Consider the following 23,233-nt stretch of genomic DNA (forward strand, 5'->3'; position numbering starts at 1 on the left):
TAATTAATGGACATTTAATACAGGAAGTTAAGCACTTCAATTATCTGGGAATCACATTTAAAAATAATATGAATTGGAATACACATATATGTGCTGCAATAGTTAAGGCCAAAGTGACAGCCCACCATATTAAATCCTACTTTTTTTCTCCAGTAGGAAACAGATTTATTCCAGCTGTATTGCAAGTGATTGACATGAAACTTTGTGCCCAACTTCTATATGGTACACCAGTGTGGATTTCAGGTGACCTCAAGAGGTTGGATAAATTCCACGCATCCCTTCTGAGGTCATTATTAGGACTTGCAAACTCTGTAAAATATGAAACAATATGTTTTGAGCTGGGAATATTGCCTTTATCAGTAAGAGCATGGTTGAGGACCTTGAAATATTGGATCTTCCTCCATTATAGAGCCCTGTCCCCTAATTCTCTACTTTACGATCTTTTAAGTGATAGTTCAATCTACAATCTATCATTGATTTGTAGGAGAAAACTGGATTCGATAGGGCTCACTTTAATTGATTTTGAAATCTCTGATCCCAAAGACATATGGGAAATTATCAGGAAGACTCTTACAGAAAAAAAGTGTTCTCGCCATGCTTGAGGCTGCAAAGCACAGCACTTGCTCTCCTATCCACTTGAATCTCCCTTTGTGTAGAGATTTCCAAAAGGGATACATGACAAATCTGAAGAAACACGAATCGTGTAGGCTGTTTATGTTGGCCAGATTCAACATGTTTCCCTCGGTGGTAGTGAGAGGAAGATACTTAGCTATCCCAGAATCAGAGCGTCTCTGCAAATGCAGAAAACAGGAACCCGATACTTTAGAGCATATATTCTTTTCCTGTGATTTTGGTAGTTATGCCAGAAAACAATTATTTGAGGCCCTAAAAGTTAATAGACAGATCTTTACACAACCAACTGTTCAGGACCTGCTGGCGGACAGCGATGATCAAATTACTTTAATAGCGGCTGAATTTTTAAGTGCTGTCCATGAAGAAAGAATGGGCCATGATAAAGAGACTTAGTGGTTTTTAATGGTAGGTGAGGTTGTTGTGTTGTTGTATTATATTATCTATGTACATCGATTTACTTCTTGGAGTTAAGAATAGGACTGGGATAAATTGTGTTCGCTGAGCCTGTATTTTATACATTCTGTATATGATGTTTGTTTGTTAGTGTGTGGTGTGCTATGCCTAATAAAGGATTTAAATCAATCATATAGTGGTACCTCGGGTTAAGAACTAAATTTTCTGGAGGTCCGTTCTTAACCTGAAACTGTTCTTAACCTGAGGTACCACTTTAGCTAATGGGGCCTCCCGCTGCCGCCGCGCGATTTCTGTTCTCATCCTGAAGGAAAGTTCTTAACCTGAGGTACTATTTCTGGGTTAGCGGAGTCTGAAACCTGAAGTGTATGTAACCTGAAGCGTCTGTAACCCGAGGTACCACTGTACTGGGTACCTGGCAGTGTATAATAGCTCTGCCTGTTTACCCTTAATTTTTTTTTAAAAAAACCAAAAATCCTTAATGATCGATTGGCATATGCAAAACAATAATTCCATAACCGAATCAGGCACTTGGGTATCAGATTAAAATGGCGGCAGCTGTTACCTATTATTTCATATTAAATTATTCTTGGATGCTCACCAGCACTTGCTCCTTGGTTATTTTTTTCCAATCCTGAGGGAAATATGCAGAGAAAGCATGATAAGCTTGAGCAAAATGCTAACCGAACTCCGTGAACACAAACTTCCAGTAGTCTGAGACTGTGATGCTATCATCAGGCTGGATGTGCCAGTCGGGATAATACTGGCAATATTTTTTATATACGGATACTATTCTCCAAGGGACGCGGGTGGTGCTGTGGGTAAAACCTCAGCGCCTAGGACTTGCCGATCGCATGGTCGGCGGTTCGAATCCCCGCGGCAGGGTGAGCTCCCGTCGTTCGGTCCCAGCTCCTGCCCACCTAGCAGTTCGAAAGCACCCTTAAGTGCAAGTAGATAAATAGGTACCGCTTTATAGCGGGAAGGTAAACGGCGTTTCCGTGTGCTGCTCTGGTGCCGGTTTGCTGGAGCAGCTTCGTCACGCTGGCCACGTGACCCGGAAGTGTCTGCGGACAGCGCTGGCTCCCGGCCTCTAGAGTGAGATGAGCGCACAACCTTAGAGTCTGTCAAGACTGGCCCGTACGGGCAGGGGTACCTTTACCATTCTCCACCTGTGTGCCTGTTTCTGAAACTGGCATTTGAGATTACATCAGAGGAGCATAAGGAATATTACAAGCTTTCTAGTTTCATGGTTTCTGTACCTCCCTACCCCTTGAGGCCAATGAACTGATGCAAAATATTCCTGGTGAGTGCCACTTTCAGCTTCACAGGGGAATTTGCAGAACGGGCAATGCTTCTCACAGCCAAACACCCACTTCAAGATTTCATCCTGGGGCTTGAATAGAATGTTTGAAACTATCACCTCAACATTCATCTTAAACTTCTCTGAAGGGATTCCTTCCATCTTCTCAGGAACATAGGTCTGTACCTCAGCTAAGAAAGGTCCAGCCTCAGCACTATTGTTGAACAAAATGACATACAAAGAGTCCTTGGAAACTGCAAGTTCTTCACTCATCTCGTGGCAGCAGTGCTCCAAGGATTCAGACAAACTCGTTTGTTTTGCCGAGATCTCCAGAGCCTCTCTTGTTTTCTTTATCACAGAGGATAGGATTCCTCCCCCAAAACTGCCATGTCCTCCCTGTAATGGTCTAACACAGGGGTCAGCAAACTTTTCCAGCAGGGGGCCAGTCTACTGTCCCTCAGACCTTGTGTGGGGCCGGACTATATTTTGGAAGAAAAAAAAATGAACGAATTCCTATGCCCCATAAATAACCCAGGGATGAATTTTAAATAAAAGCACTCATTCTACTCATGTAAAAACACCAGGCAGGCCCCACAAATAACCCAGAGATGCATTTTAAATAAAATTACATATTCTACTCATGTAAAAACACGCTGATTCCCGGACCGTCTGCCAGCCATATTTAGAAGGTGATTGGGCCGCATCTGGCCCCTGGGCCTTAGTTTGCCTACCCATGGTCTAACAGGTGTGCCTGTATCCAAGATTTCATTTCAGGTTAAATATTGTTATGTCACTGAGCCCAATCACCAGGGTGGCCAGCTCATTGTCATGTTCGCAACTGTCCTCCAACTTAGCCAATTCTGCGGTTTTCAAACCTTCTGTGCCAATCACCAGAATGAAATCACAACCAAGTTCTTGCTGAAAATACTCTGTGACTCTGAGGAGTGTCATGAATGCTCCTCATGTACATCACCCGCTGCTGGCTGCAAACTGCAGTCCAAACATGGCATTGAGAAGGGTGGATTTGCCAGTGCTCTGTACAACAAGAACAGTTAGAACTTGCATCCTGAATTTCCCCACAAGCTTAGCATGTCAAACACTTGTTAATAGAGTGAACCCGTTGATTCCTCTAATAGCATGCTTGAGTGCCAACAACTTTGCAGTCAAAACAGGCCACTGAGAAACAACATCGGGTATCAGCATTTTCAGAGGTAGGGTGGATACAAATCAATGATTTTATAATTAAAAAAAATAAATCAGATTTTTTTTATTTAAATTGGATTTTTAAAATAAAATGCTATTGGACGGAAAATCTTTCTAAAGATAGTTTTCTATTTAAGTTACATTATAGTCCAAAGCCTATTTGGAAATAAGGAAATAAGGATTTATTTTCAGTTTTTCATGTGTGCTAAAACTCAGTCTAAGGTGTTGTTGTTGTTTTTTGAAAAAACCCGTTTAACCACATCAGTTAACAAACATGGATACATATGCTATAATGTTATTGTTTTAGTTAAATAAATTGTTAAGGAAATGATTATTTTTCTCCTTCCAACAAAGTACAGCAGAAAAGTTGTCCAAATATAAACAGTTAACTTATTAAACCTCACAATAATTTCATAATTATGTATTTCTATGTATTTCTAATAGTCAGTGTATTTCTAATAGTATAACCAAATCAGTAATTTTTGATATAACTGTAAAAACTATTCTGAAAATTTATTATTCCAAAAATGAAAGCTTCATCTGGTTGTAAATATTAAGATTATACCAGCAAGAATGAGTCTTTCTGTAAAAAATAATAATGATTTAAATCAAGTCTTACTGACTTAAATCAAATCCACCCTGTTCAGAGGACGCTTAAAGTTTGTGGAAGTGTGTGTGAGAGAGAGTCTGAATAAATTTAAAGAAGAAAAACACCCCCCAAAAATTATCACAGGCCAATGAGGATTGAGCATGCTCAATAGCCATGGAATATAGTCAGGAGAAAATGAAAAAGCAGGTGGGCATGCATTTGTATGCGGGAAAAGGCAAAAGAAAAGAGCAGAAGGCATGTATTCTGCAATCCAAATAGTTTGGCATATAATTAGTCAAAGGTAGTTTTTTTTAAAAAAAGAACCCCAGTAAGCACTGATGCAAGAGGCTGTCCAATGTGGCCAAACTGGATCAGAACCACTGAATTTTGTGCGTAAATCCATTTAAAATGGATTCCTCCTTCATCCCTAGTGGCAGAGTGGACCTGCTGCCTGGCAAAGCACCTGTTTGCCTGCGCCTCTACCTGTATACCTGCAAACAAAGCAAAATGGTGGGAGTTTTCAATGCTCTCTCTGCCAGTGGAATCCCAAAACCCAGTTACTGCTGTCCCTGGAACTCACTGTTCAGGAGAAGTGGGATTTTGCCCTTTTGTGGCTCCTTGGCTCCCTCACAAACCCAAGAGTTCTTAACAGCAAAATAAAATGCAGGGGGAGGGTTTGGGGGGGGAGGAACATGTCTCCTTTATATAAACAATTATGGGTATCATAATCCTTTCCCCTGAATGAACCACCACAAGCCCCTCAAAGCCAAAAACCATTATTGTGGCACCTTCAAATTTTAAGAGGTGTTTTCTGTTCATGTACACAAGCTTTTTCTTCAATCCACAAAAAAATACCATTTGTCAATTTAAATGTTCGGAAAAGTTTGGACTGTTACTTGACAGGAAGGGTGAAGCCTGAAGCAGCAGCTCACCCCCAACCAAGATGGCTCCCTGAGGTAAAAAACAAGCTGTCAATTTCCATTATTACTATCCTATGAAAAGCCACATAAAAAATGGATGTCTCATTATTTTACTCTTCCCCGCAATCCAGAGCTGGTGACTAGAGGTTGACAAGGAGGGAAATATCTGAAGAAAATGGACTGAACTATAAATTACACCAAACATGCTTATAAATACATGTGCTTTAAGACTGCCACTTTTATTTTAAAAGAAGAACAGGCACAGGGTCCTCCCTGCTGATGTGCTCCTGATTTGGATCTAAGCACCGTACCAGATTCTGCCAAAATTTATTTCCCTACCCTTCCTATTTCCCCACAAGAAGATGCTGGTTAGTGCAGAAGAGGAGATTTTTTGGGGTGGGAAACCAGCACAAGGCCTTGATTCAGATTGGGAGGGTGGTATAGTGTGGGGGCCCTGTGCCTATTTGCTTTGGGGGGGGGGATATCACAGCTCAATAGGATTTATTATGTTCTGCTCTTGCTTCCAGTGGCGTTTGCCCGTTCATTTAGAAAATGCTTGAACGGGGGGAGAGATAGGGTTAAAAATATAGACTAATAGGAAAGCCGGAGGCGGAGCCTACCTGTGTATAAAAGGGCTTAGCGCAAGGTTTGAGTTAGTTGTTGGGAGTTGTTGGTGGTTGGTTGGTTGGGAAAGGCAGTTGGAGAAGCAGTTGGCAGGCAGTTGGAAATAGAGAGACAGTTAGGGCAGTGGGTTCTTGAGTGAGGGGAGGTAGAAGAGATAGAGAGAGGAAAATAAGACTAAGAAAGTAAAGAGTAACAATGTTTGGAATGCCGTAAAAATTTGTTTGTGTCTGAAATAAAACACACTCTTCTTTATTAATTGAGAACCTGACTGAGGCTGAAGTGATTTTACCGGGGAGGACCTGGTTGGTGGCAGCAGATTAGTGGTGTACGGGTCAATAGTCCATGAGACGACCGGGGGCTCCGTATGAACGTCACACTTCCATTCACCATTCACCTGAAGCAAAGACAGTGCTGTCCCTAAGGTATGGCAAACTGGGGCAATGGCCTCAGGCCCTGTGATCTGGGGGGGGGGGCACACAGGCCAGGCAATAGGCATTGCGCCACTCAAGGTGGGTGTCATCACCACCACTCCTCTCCTCATTGGGATGTTGGAAAAACTCCTGCAAAAATGGAAACAGGAGTGGAAATTGCTGGTGTTCACAAATTTGTCCCATGTCCAGGACAAAGATCAATCTAGTGAATAAGATAGCTACTTGCTGTTGTTGATACAGAATAGATTACCCACCCCCATTGACATTGTTTCCTTTGTATTGAAGTAGAAAGGGTGGAACAGCGAAACAACAATATTGTTTGCAAAATTAATTATGTAAGTTACATAATTTTGCCACAGCAGAGAACAAGACAAACAACATAGGCTTGGGCAGAAGACAACTTGCACAGGAACAGAAGCAGTGCAGCATGGGACACACACACACACACACACACACACACACGTGTGCAATGGGAAAGGATGCCTAAGACTCTTGCAGCAAAAAGGGGGGAATTTGAGCTTCCTTAAGCACCTAGCCTACAAGAGATAATGACTGCCTTTACTCATGTCTCATGAGCTCCTGTATCCAGTCAGAACATGAAAATATGCTGTCCTCAGCAGCTTAATTGAGAAAGAAGCTCCTTCCTCTGTATCCAGCATGAAAACACTTGGTCAAACATGCAGCTTGCCTGGAACTAAGATAAGATGCTCTCCTTATGAGAGCCAGGGGGTCAGGGAAAAGGCTTGTTTAGCAATATTAATATTTACAAGATTAAGTAAGCACATGTCTTGTTTGCACCGTCAGTGACAGCCTGTTTAAAGAGCCAAGCCAAAAACCAATTATACTCCCTGACGTTCCAGCTTGGCTCCTTCTAGTGACCTGTTTAAAACCTTATCTTTTCACTCTGGCATGCTCAAACCCATCTCCCTGCTGTTATAAGAATTTTAAGGTCATATATATATATATATATATATATATATATATATATGAGATAAATGTTCATAAATGTACCAATGTCTGGAGCAGCACAGGAAGACCTTCCTGAAACCATTTGGACTCCCTGAAACCATTTTGACTCCCAAACTGACCAAATGTTTTTTCTGCAAGGAGGGAGGGGGTGGGGGAACTTTCCCATTGTCTCAGGAAGTGGGTGATCACCATTTCAGAGGAATGGGCAGACTACCAGGAGAGGCAATCAGATAAGGTATTATCAGAAAACCAGCCAAACAGGACAAACAACAGCACTCAAATTTCTGTTGTAGACCGCCTTTTCTGTGATGTAGGTATGATGTTAGTGGGGGGTGGTCTTGGATTACACCCCTTCTGTGATGTATGTATGATGTATGGAGGGGTGGTCTTGAGCTCCAGGGCAGGGAATTTAAAATATCTATATAAGGGCAGGCACACTGTTGTTCTAGGTCCTCCTCCTTTCCTACGAGTAAGCAGAGCACCCTGTTGCAACAGATCAATAAAGATCAGGCTTACTAGCTGCTTTGCTTCTCAATATTCTCTGGTTGGCCTCTGTTATTTTCTCCTACCAATAGGGAACCTATGTAAGGACTCTATATGGGCTCTTGGATACTCCATAAGGGAAGAAGGGCAGATTTTGTTTACAACACTGCTCTGCCTTTTCCCTTTACCCCCCATTCCCTTGCATGTCCACTTATAACTAGATGTTATCCCAGTGCACAGATCATTCAGATTCCCAATTTCTTGAGATAAAGGGAAGATGGGAGCAGTTGCTTAAACCACAGGAAACTCTTATGCAAATTCAGGCCACTGGCCCACCAAGCTCAGTGCTGTCTTTGGTGACTGACAGCCTCTCTCCAGGATTTTGGACAAGCGACCTTCCCAGCCCTACCCGGAGGTTGAATCTGGGACCTTGTGCAAGCAAAGCAGCTCATCCACCACTGAGCTGTGGTGATTCCCCCAAAGGGGAAGTAAACAGACCCCTCCCAGGTCTGGATATTCTTGTATGCAAATGCCCCACTCACTAGGGACATTTTGCCCACTTCCTGTAAGCCTAGATTTTGGAGGGATGAATTTACTCCCACTGCTCCTGCTTGTAAATTCTCCCCTGTAAGTATGCCCCATATGAGGGAAACACAAACAGCATTGAGGCATTTTGAGAGAGGATTGATCTGCACAGACAAGTCCTGCCCTGAACATCTTCATTAACTGTAGTCTCAGATCTTCATGCATTGGGCAGACATTATGAAGGAGTATTTTCCATGCATTCTGCTGAACGCACTAAGAACCCACCTTCAGATTTTCCTGTTCAGGGCTCTTTATCCCTGCTGTATGAAGGTGCAAAAAGGGCTATGGGGGGATAGGAATACAGTGGTCTCTCGGGTTAAGAACTTAATTCGTTCTGGAGGTCCGTTCTTAACCTGAAACTGTTCTTAACCTGAGGTACCACTTCAGCTAATGGGGCCTCCCGCTGCCGCCATGCCGCTGCCATGTGATTTCTCTTCTCATCCTGAAGCAAAGTTCTTAACCTGAGGTGCTATTTCTGGGTTAGTGGAGTCTGTAACCTGAAGCATATGTAAACTGAAGCGTCTGTAACCTGAGGTAGTACTGTATCTAGTTATACCCATAGAATCTAAGCATGAGGACACGGGATGGGCCCCCATCTTGTAAAACAGATGGATCTAGTTTGCTTAGGGGCATTAGAAATCTAGCTTGCATAGGGACATTAGAAATAATGATTATTTCCCCAGGCAATTTCACTCAGAATATTCCTTCTTAAGGGGAAAAGTAATCTTTCAAATAAAGATCGTGCAAGTAGTACAGAAACAACGCACTTACTCCAGAACAACCCCTGCAGAGATGGGTAACACCGCTTGCCTTTGTTCATAGGAAAGTAGTTTATTCTGAAGCAACCGCAGTATGGAGGAAGTGGGCAGAAAGGCAGAGAGACGTTTTTCTCCCTTTCTTGTAAGGCTAAAAAGCCTGGAGTCCTCCAGGACAGAAGAGTGAGGAGGACTGACAAATGGAAGTACGTTTTCATACAGCACAGAGTTAAAAACAATGGAATGCACTACCACTAAATATAATGGCCACCAATTTATATGGCTTTTACTGGGGATTAGATATTTGTGAAGATAAAGTATTGAAACGCTACTAAATCATCATTGCTATATGCTACCACCAGGTTCAGAAGAACCAGTGCCGGATTTACGTATAAGCTGATCAAGCCATAGCTTAGGGCCCCACTCTTTTGGGGGCCCCCAAAAAAATTAAAGGGGAAAAAACCTGGGTGTACATTTCCAAAATATAAGATAAAAAACAAATAAAATAAAACCTACATACAGCAACAGTGGCAAATGGCTTTAGATACCTATTAGGTCCATAAATTACCATATAGCATATATTCAACACAAAAAACAGTGACAATTTGTTGTTGACAAAGGACAACTGGACATATAAAGAGCCCTATTACCTTCAGTAGCTTAGGGCCTCATCAAACCTAAATCTGGTCCTGAGAAGAACATGATCAGGAGAGTCCTATTGCACCCATATCCTGCTCAAGGGCTTCCTAAAGGCATCTGATTTGGCCACTTGAGGGAAAACGGGATGCTGGACAAAGTAAGCCTTTGGTCTAATCTGCCAGGGTTCTTCTTATGTTCTTAACCTTGTTTCCAGAGAATTTCTTACCATTCAAAATGCCTTGCTCCATCTTTGTCACTTCCATATCAAGATCTCGCTCACTCGATATATTTGACGATTCTGTATGTAAACACAGAAACAAAAGACTGTTAAGCAGAAAATAAGTATCCCTCATTCTTCCAAGCCACAATCAGGATAAGGGACGGATTACACGTCTGAAGAAATTAGTGCATCTGTGTTTGAATATCAGTGACACCCTCCCTTTCCCAACCAAAACTAGGGGGCTGCGATATTCCAGAATGTGCTAAGAGGGGAAGGTTCAGTTGGGGAATGTTTAACTATTGAGCTACTGTGAGGAAAGCAAAAAATATGTTTTGATAGAAAGGAACCTTGGGGTTTAGGCTTTGTTTTTCAGGATAGTTGGAGAGGTAGAAAAAGCAGATGGGCAAAAGCTTAAGCAGGCCCTAGGGTAATGAGGAGCTCCACATCATTCATCACAAAGCATGTTAAGAAACTGAAGGGTGCGTGAGTGCTTTTTCATAGGATGAATCAGAATAAATGCTGTTCCTTGTTGCACTATAAACCAGTATTGTATGTGGACCAAATGGTCTGAGAACCTTCAGTATTTTCATTTTAATGGATGTTCCTAGACCTTGAGGCTTCTGAGAAGAATGAAGGCAGTGTTATGGCTTATATTTAGACATTACAAAGGGTTGCAAACAGTTCTGGAACATCAGTAAAGAGCAAGGACTCATCCACACATCCTTTTGTCTTGCTGCTTCTCCCCCCAGGGAAAACCGCTCTTTAGTGCTCAGTCAGAGCAAACGACAATTGGAGTTTTCTCTGGGTTGATGTTTGCTCTGATTTAGCTCTTAATGGCAGGTTTTCTCTTGGGAAAGGAGTGGCGCAAGGGGGAAATTGCTCAGACCTGTGCCTAGAAACTGCAGGTCAAGTGGAAAATCACTTGGACCGATGCTTTCTAGGCACGGGTCAAGCGGAAGTGTAGACCTAACCCTTAATTAGCATTTGTCAATAGTTACTGGTACACTACAGGACATACCTTCTGAGTCTTTGCTGCCACTCAGCATAGAAAACAGCACATTGATTGGAATTCCTGGCCCATTCTTTTCCAAAGTGTCTGGGGAACAACTTATCTGTTGGTTTGGGTACGCTGTAGGAGAAGAGCAAGCTAACAGAAAGACCTTCAGAATTAACAACTATAAAATTTTACGGCTCAGGCTCCTATGCAGTTGTTCATCCTCTCAAGGTTGAAAAGCTCTCTCTCTCTCTCTCCCCCTTCCTCACAAGCATGTGAGCACACAAACACACACAATTTGGGTTTTCTCTGGACTTACGCTTGCTCTGATTTAAAGCTAAAGAGCAGGGCTTCTTGGGGAAAGGAGTGGGGCATGGAGAAAACCACCTGGATCCGTGCCTTCTCTGCACAGGACAAGCAGAAGTGTGGACAGCCCTAGGTGAAGAAGTCCCATATCATGCTACCTTTCCTGATAGGGGAATTGTTCCATCCCCTCCATCATTTTGGTTGCCCTCTTCTGAACCTTTTCTAAGTCTACAATACCCTTTTTGAGGCAAGGCAACCAAACTGTACACACTATTCCTAATGTGGTCATATACTAGATTTGTATGATGGCATACAGTTTTATTTTCAGTTTCTTTCCTAATCTTCCATGGCACGGAATTTGCCTTTTCCACTGCTTCTACACAGTCAGTTGATGTCTTCATTATCTACTACCGCCCCAGCTTCCTGTTCCTGGTTAGTCACTATCAGTTCACACCTCATTAGGGTATTTGTGAAATTAAGATGCACGCAAGGCAGATTCCGACATGCACTCCAACTCCCACTGGCTAATGGTGAGGGGGTAATAGGAATTGTAGCCCAGAAACATATTGAAGAGTACAGGTTCCCCATCCTTGAGCTAGCACATTGGTGAACAGAATTTATTTACCGTATTCTCCTCTCCAGCAGAACCAGCTCAATTCAGACTTAACATTAAGACATAAAATGTTGAGAATAAAGCAGAGAAGGGCATTTCTCTTTGCTTCTTCCCACATTATCATGATCTCTTCCAGGGAATTTTGGTTGGCTTTCCTTAAGAAACCCTAGACCTCCCATGGAGAAGCAGACCTGGGGCCAAAGCAAGGAAGGGCCAAATTAAGTAGTCCAAAGTTGTTGCTGAAAAAGGGGAAGTGGGAAAGGTAGAGGATGCCCCTGGACTTGCAGAAATTTTGGCGCTTCCCTGAATGTCGATGAATAAGTTGCAATAAAGGAAGTTCCATATCCTGCCGTCGATGACAAAAAGCAGGGAAAGCTGAAAACAATTTGGAACAACAAAAAAATGGTCTAAAAGTGAAAATAAGAAAATATATCTTAAGCAATTCAGTATTATGCAAAAGAGAAAAAACCCCAACGATGATAAATTGGGTCCATTGTTCAAAATGATGACATTTCAGAGGAAAGAAAATCACAAATATTTCATCAGTGGCAACTAGAAATGCAAGTGTTGCTCAAATGTATCAAGGGGAAGTTGGTTCTCCTGGGGTCATTGTAACACACACTGGAGAGGTCAGATCCTTTCTGCTTTTTTTAAACATCCCAAAGTATGCTTAACCCTGGAAGTGCATGATGAAATTGAATTTGCTCACCTTCCTCTCTCTTGTCATCTCTTCTTCTGCCAGTATTTAGTTTATAAACTACTCAGGGCAGAAAGCTGACTTTTCTACTTACGTTAGTATGTAAATATCTAATTCATAGCACTGTATAAAATATTATTAATTTCCTTAAGTATATTCACTCCAGAAGAAGCAGCAAGAGCCCCCACATGTAATCACTCTGCTCTGGGTTGTTGTTTTTGTGTGGGGGGGGGGAGGATGCTCAATGTTTATTACTTTTTAAAAAGAATATTCTAGACCTCATGACAGAGATGAATTTCTTACATCTTTTTTTCAAGCTCTCTGGAAACAAGCCACCCAAAATCAACTAGCCAGTGCAATGTTGTCATTTCATTTTGTTCCAATCTGGGTGTTATGCTTCCTGGGATAAACAAGCATGAATTCATTCCCTGGCATAACTGTAGTTCAGTGTTCTTTTTCCATCATAATTTTCTGTTTTGAACAAAGTTGCCTCCTGCCTGATCATATGAATGAACTAATAACTATTATCAATGCAAGGACCGAAATTACTACGCACTCAAGAAATGACTAAAAATAAATTGAACTAAATGAAAAAATAAATATATATAGAAGATGGCACTTCAGATTTGGAGCCAGCCAGACATGCAAGTTCAGATGAAGGCACATGAGGGTAGCAGGGAATAATGCTCTTGCATTGGGATCCTGGTCAGTGGCTTCCTTGCCAGCAGTAGGAGACATGTTGGTCCCACTATTCCATATTTGTAAATAATATTACTGACACCACAAGTCTCCTGTGCAACATGCTTACTCAGCCAAAAGAAACAACATGCAGCAGTGCTGCTATGGGGACAATGGAGTGCTGAGCAATACTTTCACATTGCACGCAAAATAGGAAGCATATTTGTGTCACTGGGTTCAAAATGGAAAATTTCTGCTTGTGCTGCTGCTTCTTGCCGTGCTGAGTCACCAAAAAGAAAGGAAAACAGCTGCCCCGGAGAAATCAAAACACAGAGGAACTAGATTAAATTACCCACTGCTACCAGCCCAAGGGGTATATGAGATTTTGGGAAACTTGTTCCTAGTGCTTACGTACACCAGACACACCTCGCTCCCATTTCCTCCAGAATCTCCAGGGTCGGATAGGGTGGGTCACAGGTTCCCCCAGCTCTAAAATCTGCTGCTTGCCTTAAAGCATGGGTGGGCAAACTAAGGCCCCGGGGGCCCAATCGCCTTCTAAATCCAGCCTGCGGACGGTCTGGGAATCAGCATGTTTTTACATGAGTAGAATGTGCTTGTCAGGGAACTGCCATCAGTACTGGAGGGGGAGCGCAAAAGTCAGAGGGATTCCAGAGAGCGTCTGGGGATCGGGAGAAGCAGCCCATCTTCTGGGGAAGAGAATCAGCGTAGCACCAGTGGAGAAGGGGGGCAGGTGGGGGAAGTGGCGAGGCGGTCCCATGACTCCTTGCCTGGGACCAGCGGGGAGAGTAGGGGTCCTCCGTTGCCCACGCCCTCCCTGCGCAGAAGGCTTTTGCGCAGATAGGGTAGGCGGAGACTAGGCGTCAAAGAGCTTCTTTGCTGGAAGAAGTTTAAGAAACGCCCACTCACGGATTCTGCCAGCGACTGAGTCAGCCACGGGTGAGTGGCTGTCCGGACAGAGGAGGTTCACTTTGGCAGCCCAGCCAGGTGTTTGCACCCAGCCAGGGGGATAGGCACCTGCTTACGCACGAGCAACCCCTTAGAACCATTACAGTGCCCTTTTATTTAAAATGCATCTCTGGGTTATTTGTGGGGCGTAGGAATTCATTCATCCCCCCCCCCCAAATATAGTCCAGCCCCCCACAAGGTCTGAGGGACAGTGGACCGGCCCCCTGCTGAAAAAGTTTGCTGACCCCTGCAAGGCAGAAAACTGCTGCTAATTACTTGTTTTGTTCATTTGTTTCTCTGCAAGTGAAGCCTCTAAGCAGTTTACAAAGACTAAAAAGCATACATTAAGACTGTCAATAAAAAGAAATGTTAAGAACAGGTTGATAAAAAGCAAAATGAATAAAACAACGGTTAAAAAGTATACTTTTCAAGGAAAAATTATGAATTAATATGCACATCAAGTTTGGGTCCCAGGACTCAAGCACACCTTTGACCCAAAGGCTGTTCCCTCCAATTCTGGATGCATGAAGACTGATTGCAATTCCTCAGTGGCCCTTTTTCTGCTAATGCCCAGGCCACACTCTGCCTTCTTGCTCTCTCCCTCAAGTGTGGCCTGGCTGAGTTTTTCTCCTGGTGCTCAGCCTGGCTCGGATTAAGCATGACTGCACCTAAATGCTGAACTCACCAGGTACTAGTAAGTCTCTCGGTCTCAGTTTCCCTGTCTTTGAAATGGGGATAATAGTGGCCTACACTCATAAGCGTGTTGCAAGGATAGCTTTTACAAGGTCATAAAACAGTGTGGAGTTAAGGTGCAGCACTCATAATTAATAGTTATTATAATAATCAGGTGGTATAAGCAAAGCCACAGGCATCCTGCAAAAATCTTGGCACTGAATTTTTCATTTTCACTGTACAGGAGACAGACAGATTGGGCAACTCAAACCATCCTGGTTCTGTTAAAGCAGGGTTGGGGAACCACCTTCCTGCATGCCTTATTAGGCTTAGACACAGGCACCAATTTGACTTGTGAGACCATTTGCCCCAAACCACACCCACTTCCTCCACATCCGACGTCAGATGAGACATCAGGAGTGGGCAGGTAGAGAAGAAATCTGACTGCAAAAAAAGGTGGGGGGGTAGCTTAGAGCATGTTCCTGATCGTTCCTTGCCAAGGGATATTTGTGGGCACCACCAATCAGCTGATCATCAGTGATAGCAAGGCTGTGGGATCAGCTGTGCTATGGAATTTGCCATAACTCTGCAGCACAACCAATCCTTGCTGAAAGCAGGGCTTGAGGTCAGCATCTATCACCTGCTTGGTAGATGCTGCACTTGAGCTCAAGCCACACGACAAAGGGGGGGGGGAATGAGGCATCTGATGCCATGATGATGTCAGGTGATTGATAGGTGGCTAGCCCCACCCACCTGTCAGAGTGCCCTGCTTGGGCGAAGGAACCCAGGGTACGGCCTGCTGGCTAGAAAATGTTCACTAACCCTGAGTGGATGTGGAGCTTTGTGAAGGACACACTGAACCAGGAGATCTGGAGAAGCAAATTCCAGAAAACTGAGAGTGTTGCTGAGCGTTTACTCACCGCTTGCTGGAGGCCGTAAGTCTGGAGGCAAATTTGGAAAGAGGCTCCTTATGCCTTCCAAGAACTGCTGGCAACTCTGCTCCCCTTTGATCTGGATCTTCACTAGGAGTTTTCATACCTTCTCCTTCGGGTTTTGCATCTTATCCAGAGCTTCATAATCACTCTCGGAGCTCAAGTTCTGGGAGGCTGCATCAACTAAGATTATATCAGGTGCTCTTTGAAGGAAGCCAATGAGTTTTTCACTGGATTGTCTCAAAGGCCATGGGTGGAGGCACCGGTGGCTGCCCTGGAGAAGAAACAGGCATGTTGCTATTAGTCTGCTTTGGCACCTCTCACCCCGTTTTCTCCTGAGAAACCCTAATGTGCAACACCAAGATATTGTAAACCACTCTGTGGTCCTTGGATGAAGGGTGGTATAGAAATTTAATAAATAAACACCAGTTTCCTGTATGAGCAGGAGCATAATTCAAAGTGTTGGTGCTGACTTTTAAAGCCCTAAATGGCCTCAGCCCAGTATACCTGAAGGAGCGACTCCACCCCCATCATTCAGCTTGGACACTGAGGTCCAGCGCCGAGGGCCTTCTGGCGGTTCCCTCCCTGCGAGAAGTGGGGTTACAGGGAACCAGGCAGAGGGCCTTCTCGGTAGTGGCGCCCGCCCTATGGAACACCCTCCCATCAGATGTCAAAGAGATAAACAACTACCTGACTTCTAGAAGACATTTGAAAGCAACCCTGTTTAGGGAAGTTTTTAATGTTTGATGTTTTATTGTGTTTTTAATATTCTGTTGGAAGCTGTCCAGAGTGGTTGGGGTATAAATAATAAATTATTATTATTATTATTATTATTATTATTATTAGGAATACAGTGGTACCTCGGCGGCGCAGTGGCAGCGGGAGGCCCCATTAGCTAGAGTGGTGCTTCAGGTTAAGAACAGTTTCAGGTTAAGAATGGACCTCCGGAACGAGTTAAGTACTTAACCCGAGGTACCACTGTACCTCTTCTCAGATGGTGCTTGAAGGGAAATGGATCTAAAAATCAGAGAGTGGATGCTTCCTGTCATTGCTTCAGAACCATTGATTCAGTTATATGTCAACCTAATAAATTAGGAGGTGATGATAAATCTTCACAATCTGTAACATGGGCCAGACGTGGCTGCCAACTCCCATTCCTTTATCTCCTGATCTGAAGATGAAGCACTCCACCTGCTCTTTAAACACCTGGCTCTTAAAGAACAAGCAGAGGGCTTTATCTCCTCCCTTTAATGGCAGGTACCCTAGATCAGAGGGCTTTATCTCTGATCTAGGGTACCTGCCATTAAAGGGAGGAGATAAAGCCCTCCGCCTGCTCTTTTAAAGACAGCATTTCCAAGCACCACCGAAATGGTGCTTGCCAAAATTGAGTGCGAGTGAGAGCGCTGAGTCTGCGTGTCTGTTATGTGCCTGTTGTAGGTGTGGCGAGTGTTCGTGTATAAACATATGCGTTGGCTGTACTCACTGCTACTGGCGCATGAATCATGGATGTGTGGCTGCCCCCATCACAACATCCCTGGACTAAAAAAGGTTAGCCCCCCGCCCCCCACCCCCCGTGATCTGTAAGATCAAGAAACTAAGATTTATTTAACTGGACAACCATTCTACAAATTCTGCACCACTATCCACAAGTGTGGCTAGTTACAGATAGGTAGCCGTGTTGGTCTGCCATAGTCAAAATAAAAAAATTCCTTCCAGTAGCACCTTAAAGACCAACTAAGTTAGTTCTTGGTATGAGCTTTCGTGTGCATGCACACGAAAGCTCATACCAAGAACTAACTTAGTTGGTCTTTAAGGTGCTACTGGAAGGAATTTTTTTATTTTCACAAGTGTGGCTGTTCTATATAGCTCCTTTCCAGGACTTCTTAGGGTTTTGACCAGGGGTCAGCAAACTTTTTCAGCAAGAGGCTGGTCCACTGTCCCTCCGACCTTGTGGGGGGCCGGACTATATTTTGAAGCGGAAAAAAATGAACGAATTCCTATGCCCCACAAATAACCCAAAGACGCATTTTAAATAAAAGGACACATTCTACTCATGTAAAAACACGCTGATTCCCAGACCGTCCACAGGCTGGATTTAGAAGGCGATTGGGCCGGATCCAGCCCCTGGGCCTTAGTTTGCCTACCCATGGTTTTGACCATCAAGGTGTTTGACTCAAGGGAAAAATGCTTGGTAGCCAGGAATAGCAGGTGCCTGCATGGATGGTGCAATATTGGGGGAAAGCTTTCTCAGGCAAAGCAGCACAAAACATGGAGTTGCCACTCCCCCACAGTGGTCCTGTGTTTTGCACAACAGGCAGAAATTCAACAAGTCAGCTTCACCTGCTTGTTTTTGGCCAAGCACAGAACTTCTCTCCAGAAAAAGTAGCAGCAACTCAGCTCTGTATTACCTGATCCAATCTACTTGCAGTAGCTCAGATTGTATTGTGAGGGACAGGTCTTGCCATGAACAATGAATGTATCAGAGAGAAGAACAATACAGAGAGAGAGAACGAGGCAGGCAAGGGAGTGGACAGGAGAGAAGAGCAGGTTTTGCTTTGCACATTGGTGGCTTCCATCTGTTCTTCCTTCCCTTACAAAGAAGCCCGCAGCCAGTGCACTAGGGCTGGGGAAACAAAGTGTGGCATTCCAGGTGCTGTTGACCATTGGTTGGACCTGGCAGAGGCTGATGGGAGTTGTGGTCCACCAGCAATATCTGGAGGGCCACAGGTTCCCCATTTCTATGGCTGGCAGACACTCCTCCACAAGAGCGGTGGTTCTGTTTATTCCATTCCTCTCCCTTGGAGAAGGAAGGAACTAATATGGAGATGTGGACAGAGAAAGATTAATAGTTGCGAGAGGCAGCGTGCGTTGATGGGTGTGTGTGTGTTTTGGAATTCACTAGCCAAACCGTGGGCTGCTGCTAGTTTGTTATATAAGAAGATTCTGTTTTGTGATTGCCTTGGCAATTATCTTCCCGGCGATAATGAAGAATAGCTCGTTCACATGATCCAAAAACAAATAATTGTTGTTTTAGCTCTGTAAACATTTCCGCCCTTTCCTTCACAAGTAAGCTAGCTTACCTCAAGCTAACTCATTGCTGCTCATACCTTTAACAAATAAGGACTGTTTTATGTCTGTAAACATTGTGTTTCCCCGAAGGAAGCCAACTTCTGTGCTGACATGGCTCCTCATATATACCTTAAAAAGCTGCATGAACAGCAGGAAATCTAGGGAATGAATCTGTGTGCAAGGAAAAGCTTCATCTGCTGAATTTCTGCATGTTAAAGGTAAAGGGACCCCTGACCATAAGGTCCAGTCATGGCCGACTCTGGGGTTGCGGCGCTCATCTCACTTTATTGGCCGAGGGAGCCGGCGTACAGCTTCCGGGTCATGTGGCCAGCATGACTAAGCCGCTTCTGGCGAACCAGAGCAGCGCACAGAAATGCCGTTTACCTTCCCACCGGAGTGGTACCTATTTATCTACTTGCACTTTGACGTGCTTTCGAACTACTAGGTTGGCAGGAGCAGGGACTGAGCAATGGGAGCTCACCCCGTCGCAGGGATTCGAACCGCCGACCTTCTGATCGGCAAGTCCTAGGCTCTGTGGTTTAACCCACAGCGCCACCCGCGTCCCCTTTTCTGCATGTTACACAGCCATTATTGGAGGCACAGGAGCTTTGCAAAAAAGAAAGAAAGTTGGCAGCCCCAAGCGATACAGAGCAGCACATTTAAAACCCAAGACTTCTCCAAAGAATTCTGAGGTCTGTAGTTCCCCCCCCCCAACAGAGCTAGCATTTCTAGCACCATTAAACTATACTTCCCAGGATTCTTTGGGGGAAGTCACATGCATCAAATGTATATTGAATATACTTTAAATGTATGCTGTGAATATCACTTGCACATAAGGGGAAAAACGCTTAACATAAGAAATTAAGCACCAGCTACAGCTAGATGCTACACAGAAGATATTAAGAATAAGGCTACTGACACCCTTACAGGTCTATCTCCTTCTCTCCCCGACTCTCCTCTTTGAAGCATATTCTGTTCTGCAGTGTAACACCAGGGTCCTACAGCAAAGGGCCCAATCTTACTTTCTGTGTCAAGAATGCAAATCTGTTCCCACCCAAGGACACACATTCGTATTCAGCATGATCTTTGTAAACATCAGACAGTCTCAAGCCTCTAGTCCTCTTAGTTGCAGAAAATAAAAGGAGCTGTCCAAACAGCTGCGGAAATACGTATACTTTTTACACACATACCTGCTTTCAAAAACTACTCATGAAAAGACTACCCCACCCATTTATTATTTGAACTCTCAAAAGGAAATACTGCGGGAAGGAAAGAAGGAGGTTTTGGGTGGGTGTGTGCTTGCGTGTGCAATGTTAGGAGCTTGTTTGAGAATACCCCACCACGCCATTAACAACACCCAAACCTTTGTAGCCTTGCTCCACCCTATTCCCTGGAAGTTAGCAAGAACTTACCCAGCTCTCTTCCACAGAAAGAAAAAGGGAAGCCAGAAACCTAGACCTTTTTTGAACTAGGCTCCACAGGTCTGCCACATTTTAGAGAAGTGACTACCCACGTCCAAAAGTCCTTTGGCCTAATATATGACCCTTTAACAGAGGGTAAAGGTAAAGGGACCCCTGACCATTAGGTCCAGTCATGGCCGATTCTGGGGTTGCAGCGCTCATCTCGCTTTATTGGCCGAGGGAGCCGGTATACAGCTTCCGGGTCATGTGGCCAGCATGACTAAGCCGCTTCTGGCGAACCAGAGCAGCGCACGGAAACGCTGTTTACCTTCCTGCAGGAGCGATACCTATTTATCTACTTGCACTTTGACGTGCTTTCGAACTGCTAGGTTGGCAGGAGTAGGGACCGAGCAATGGGAGCTCACCCCGTCGTGGGGATTCAAATCACCGACCTTCTGATCGGCAAGTCCTAGGCTCTGTGGTTTAACCCACAGTGCCACCCGCGTCTCTAACAGAGGGTAAATAAGAACAATTCAGCAAGTAAGACTTTTCACAGCATGGAGATAAATGTGACCACCTGCAACTTGCTGTCACTCAAACTGTGATGAAGGGGCTCTCTTTTAGAAGGTAGTCTCAGTCACGTCAATCAGTTGCACCTCCCCTTTTGTCATTCTCTGGTCTTGATTGGACCCAGCAATCCCTCAAATAAAACATAAAGGATTTGGATGTTGCCCCTTAATAACCAGATGCTTTGCAACAACAATGTTGGGCAAAAGATTCCTGTACGGCAGGAGGTTCGACTAGGTGATTCTTGTGGTCCCTTTCAACCCTACAATTTTGTGGTGGCCACCCCGTCTCAAAACAAATATTGTAAAAGGTCAGGACATAGAAAAATAGCAATTGACAATGACAAGGGGGTGAGAGCTCTTTGCCTAGGAGGAGAGATGGGGAGGTTTGGAGGCTGTTTAGTTTAGGGGGGGAGAGATGAGTAAGGGATGGATAAAATTATAAACCTCTGATTTCACACCCACACACCCCCTACTCTCTGCATGCTGCCTCTCATGCAGCCCCATGTGGTGGAATCAAGTGCATTTATCACATATTGCATATGCACATGAACAACAAGAATGGCACCCCTGGCTTTATTCATTTATGTTTTTGGCTCTGCATCTAACACTTCTAGTAGCAGAACTAAAATTGTGGGTGGAGCTATATGATTCTGTCTGGGTGGACACTGAAGGACACACTGGACTGTATTGATCCACAACACCCAAGCCAGATTATCCTGGATCACCAAGACGGACCTGCGGTTACTTCTAGCACATGGGGCTATCCCAAGATCTGATTATGGGAGCACACCCTATGGTTGCCTAGCAACTATGACAGGCTTCACACGCACACAACCCCGCCCATCAATCTCCTGGAGTGTAATGACATTATTACCCTGAGATGAAGCTTGATAGACAGCCCCCAAACTGGAATCTCTCATTGTCAAAGGCTGGACCTGAGCATCCTCTGTTTGATCTCAGTATCCCTCCATCAGCAGTAAACGGGAACTAGGGCTGGGCGATAATCTGGTTTTCAACCTCGCAAAAAATCACCGCTAGACATTGCGATGTACGTCATGATGTCTGAAATTGTGATCGTGACGTCTGAAATAAGGATGGAACTAGGTAGAGATGAACACGGAACACACAGATTTCATTGATCTAGTTGGGAACTTCAGCTTTTTCCGAAGGCCACCAGAAATGGAGGCATAGGAAGCTGCCATGCAAAGTCAGACATACAATCCATCTAGCTCAGTACAGCCTGCTCTGACTGGCAGTGACTCACCTGAGTTTCAGGCTGGGATGGCATTCCCAGCCCCTGCCTAGAGATGCCAGGACTCAAACCTGGGACCTTCTGCCTGCTGAGGGTCAATCTCTCCGTTTCATATCTCAGCTGCATGGTGATCTCTGGCTTTGGCATTTGGCTGCTCTTGCCTCATGCTGTACGCGTAGAATTCTCAGGGGCTCTGCAAGCCAAGGCAGGCATTTTCCTCGTCTCCTTTGCCCCTGGGGAACAATTCACATAGTCCTCATCCTACTCATGCACGTGGGGTTCCTCCCTCTCCTTGCCCAAATCCCAGTCAAGTTGCCTTAATTGACAGCCGCCGCTCAGTCTCAAATGGATGGATCCGGCGATACCATCTAGCCTGGCAGGCGAAATGCAAATTCAGCTGGGAATCTTGCCTCCTCGTGACCTCCTGAGGCGAAGGGGGAGTTCAAACACGCATGCAATCGGCATGTATGATAAAGAAAATGACATAAATAAATGATATATCACAAGGGAGAGGCCTTGGCTGAAAGGTGACTACGCTCCTTACGTGTTTGATCCTAGCGAACTTTGACTTGCCGCCTGCTTTTGAGGCCTGATGAACCCTGGCATGAACTATGCCAGCGGTGCCCAGGTCCATATTAGGAATAAAGCATTCTATCAGGGCAAAAAGCCCTTCGGTAAAGCAATGTCCCCCAGCCAGTGGCCTCCTGATGTCTTTGGACTACAGTCCCCATCATCCCTTGCTACTGGCCATTCACGCAGGGGCCGATGGGTGTCGGAGTCCAGCCACGCCAGGTTGGGAAAGGCTGAGCCAAAGAACTGGCTTGTTTTCTGAAATCAAAGCCTGCTCCCTTCTTTCCTGACCACCCACACCCCTTTCCTTCTGCCCATTCTCATTCTTTTTCCTTTATGTCTCCGACTTTTGTGTCTGGCCTTCTCTTCCCCACATTCCTCTGGGCAGCTCACTCTGCCTTGTCTCAGCTGTCATTTCCTAGCCCAAGGATGGAGAAGCTGTTCCACTCCAAGTGTTGCTGGACCTCGGCTTCCATCATCCCTGGCCAGTGAGCCAAACTGATAGTTCCAGATAAGCCCATTGGCCCCTGGTCTCAGCTGTTCCACCAATGGCAGCCAGAAGCATCCCTGCCTCTCTGTGGCATGTGGGCAGCTTCCTCAGTCCCACGGCAGCCCCTCCTCACGTGTCTCCATCTGTCTGGAAGTTTTGTTATGGCACAAAAACAACCCCACCACTGCCAGGATTTGGTAGAAAGCTGGTGCTTTCTAGCTGCAAGGTCTTCACCATTGCAGAGCATATGAATGATGGAGCAC

The 23,233-nt window shown here is 44.7% G+C and overlaps 1 protein-coding gene across 3 annotated transcripts; it reads right to left on the reverse strand.

The window, feature by feature from the left end:
- Window positions 1–473: 473 nt before the first annotated feature.
- LOC308461796 (uncharacterized protein) lies at window positions 474–22,160 on the reverse strand. Of its 3 annotated transcripts, XM_080978966.1 has the most exons (5): window positions 21,923–22,160; window positions 15,727–15,894; window positions 9,769–9,840; window positions 2,204–2,823; window positions 474–1,833 (listed from the first exon to the last, which is right to left on the reverse strand). In XM_080978966.1, the coding sequence occupies exons 1-3, from the start codon at window positions 22,055–22,057 to the stop codon at window positions 9,796–9,798; spliced, it is 348 nt and encodes a 115-aa protein (XP_080835092.1). In that variant the 5' UTR covers window positions 22,058–22,160; the 3' UTR covers window positions 474–1,833; window positions 2,204–2,823; window positions 9,769–9,795. The 3 variants fall into 3 exon arrangements, 1 of the variants encoding a protein (XP_080835092.1); XR_013978967.1 differs by lacking the exons at window positions 474–1,833; window positions 2,204–2,823; window positions 15,727–15,894; window positions 21,923–22,160 and adding exons at window positions 7,109–7,563; window positions 10,781–12,890; XR_013978968.1 differs by lacking the exons at window positions 474–1,833; window positions 2,204–2,823; window positions 15,727–15,894; window positions 21,923–22,160 and adding an exon at window positions 7,109–7,563 and having other exon boundaries at window positions 9,769–12,890.
- Between the last annotated feature and the right edge of the window lie 1,073 nt (window positions 22,161–23,233).

This window comes from Podarcis pityusensis, assembly GCF_964106645.2.
Source record: "Podarcis pityusensis genome assembly, chromosome: 13".
NCBI lineage: Eukaryota > Metazoa > Chordata > Lepidosauria > Squamata > Lacertidae > Podarcis > Podarcis pityusensis.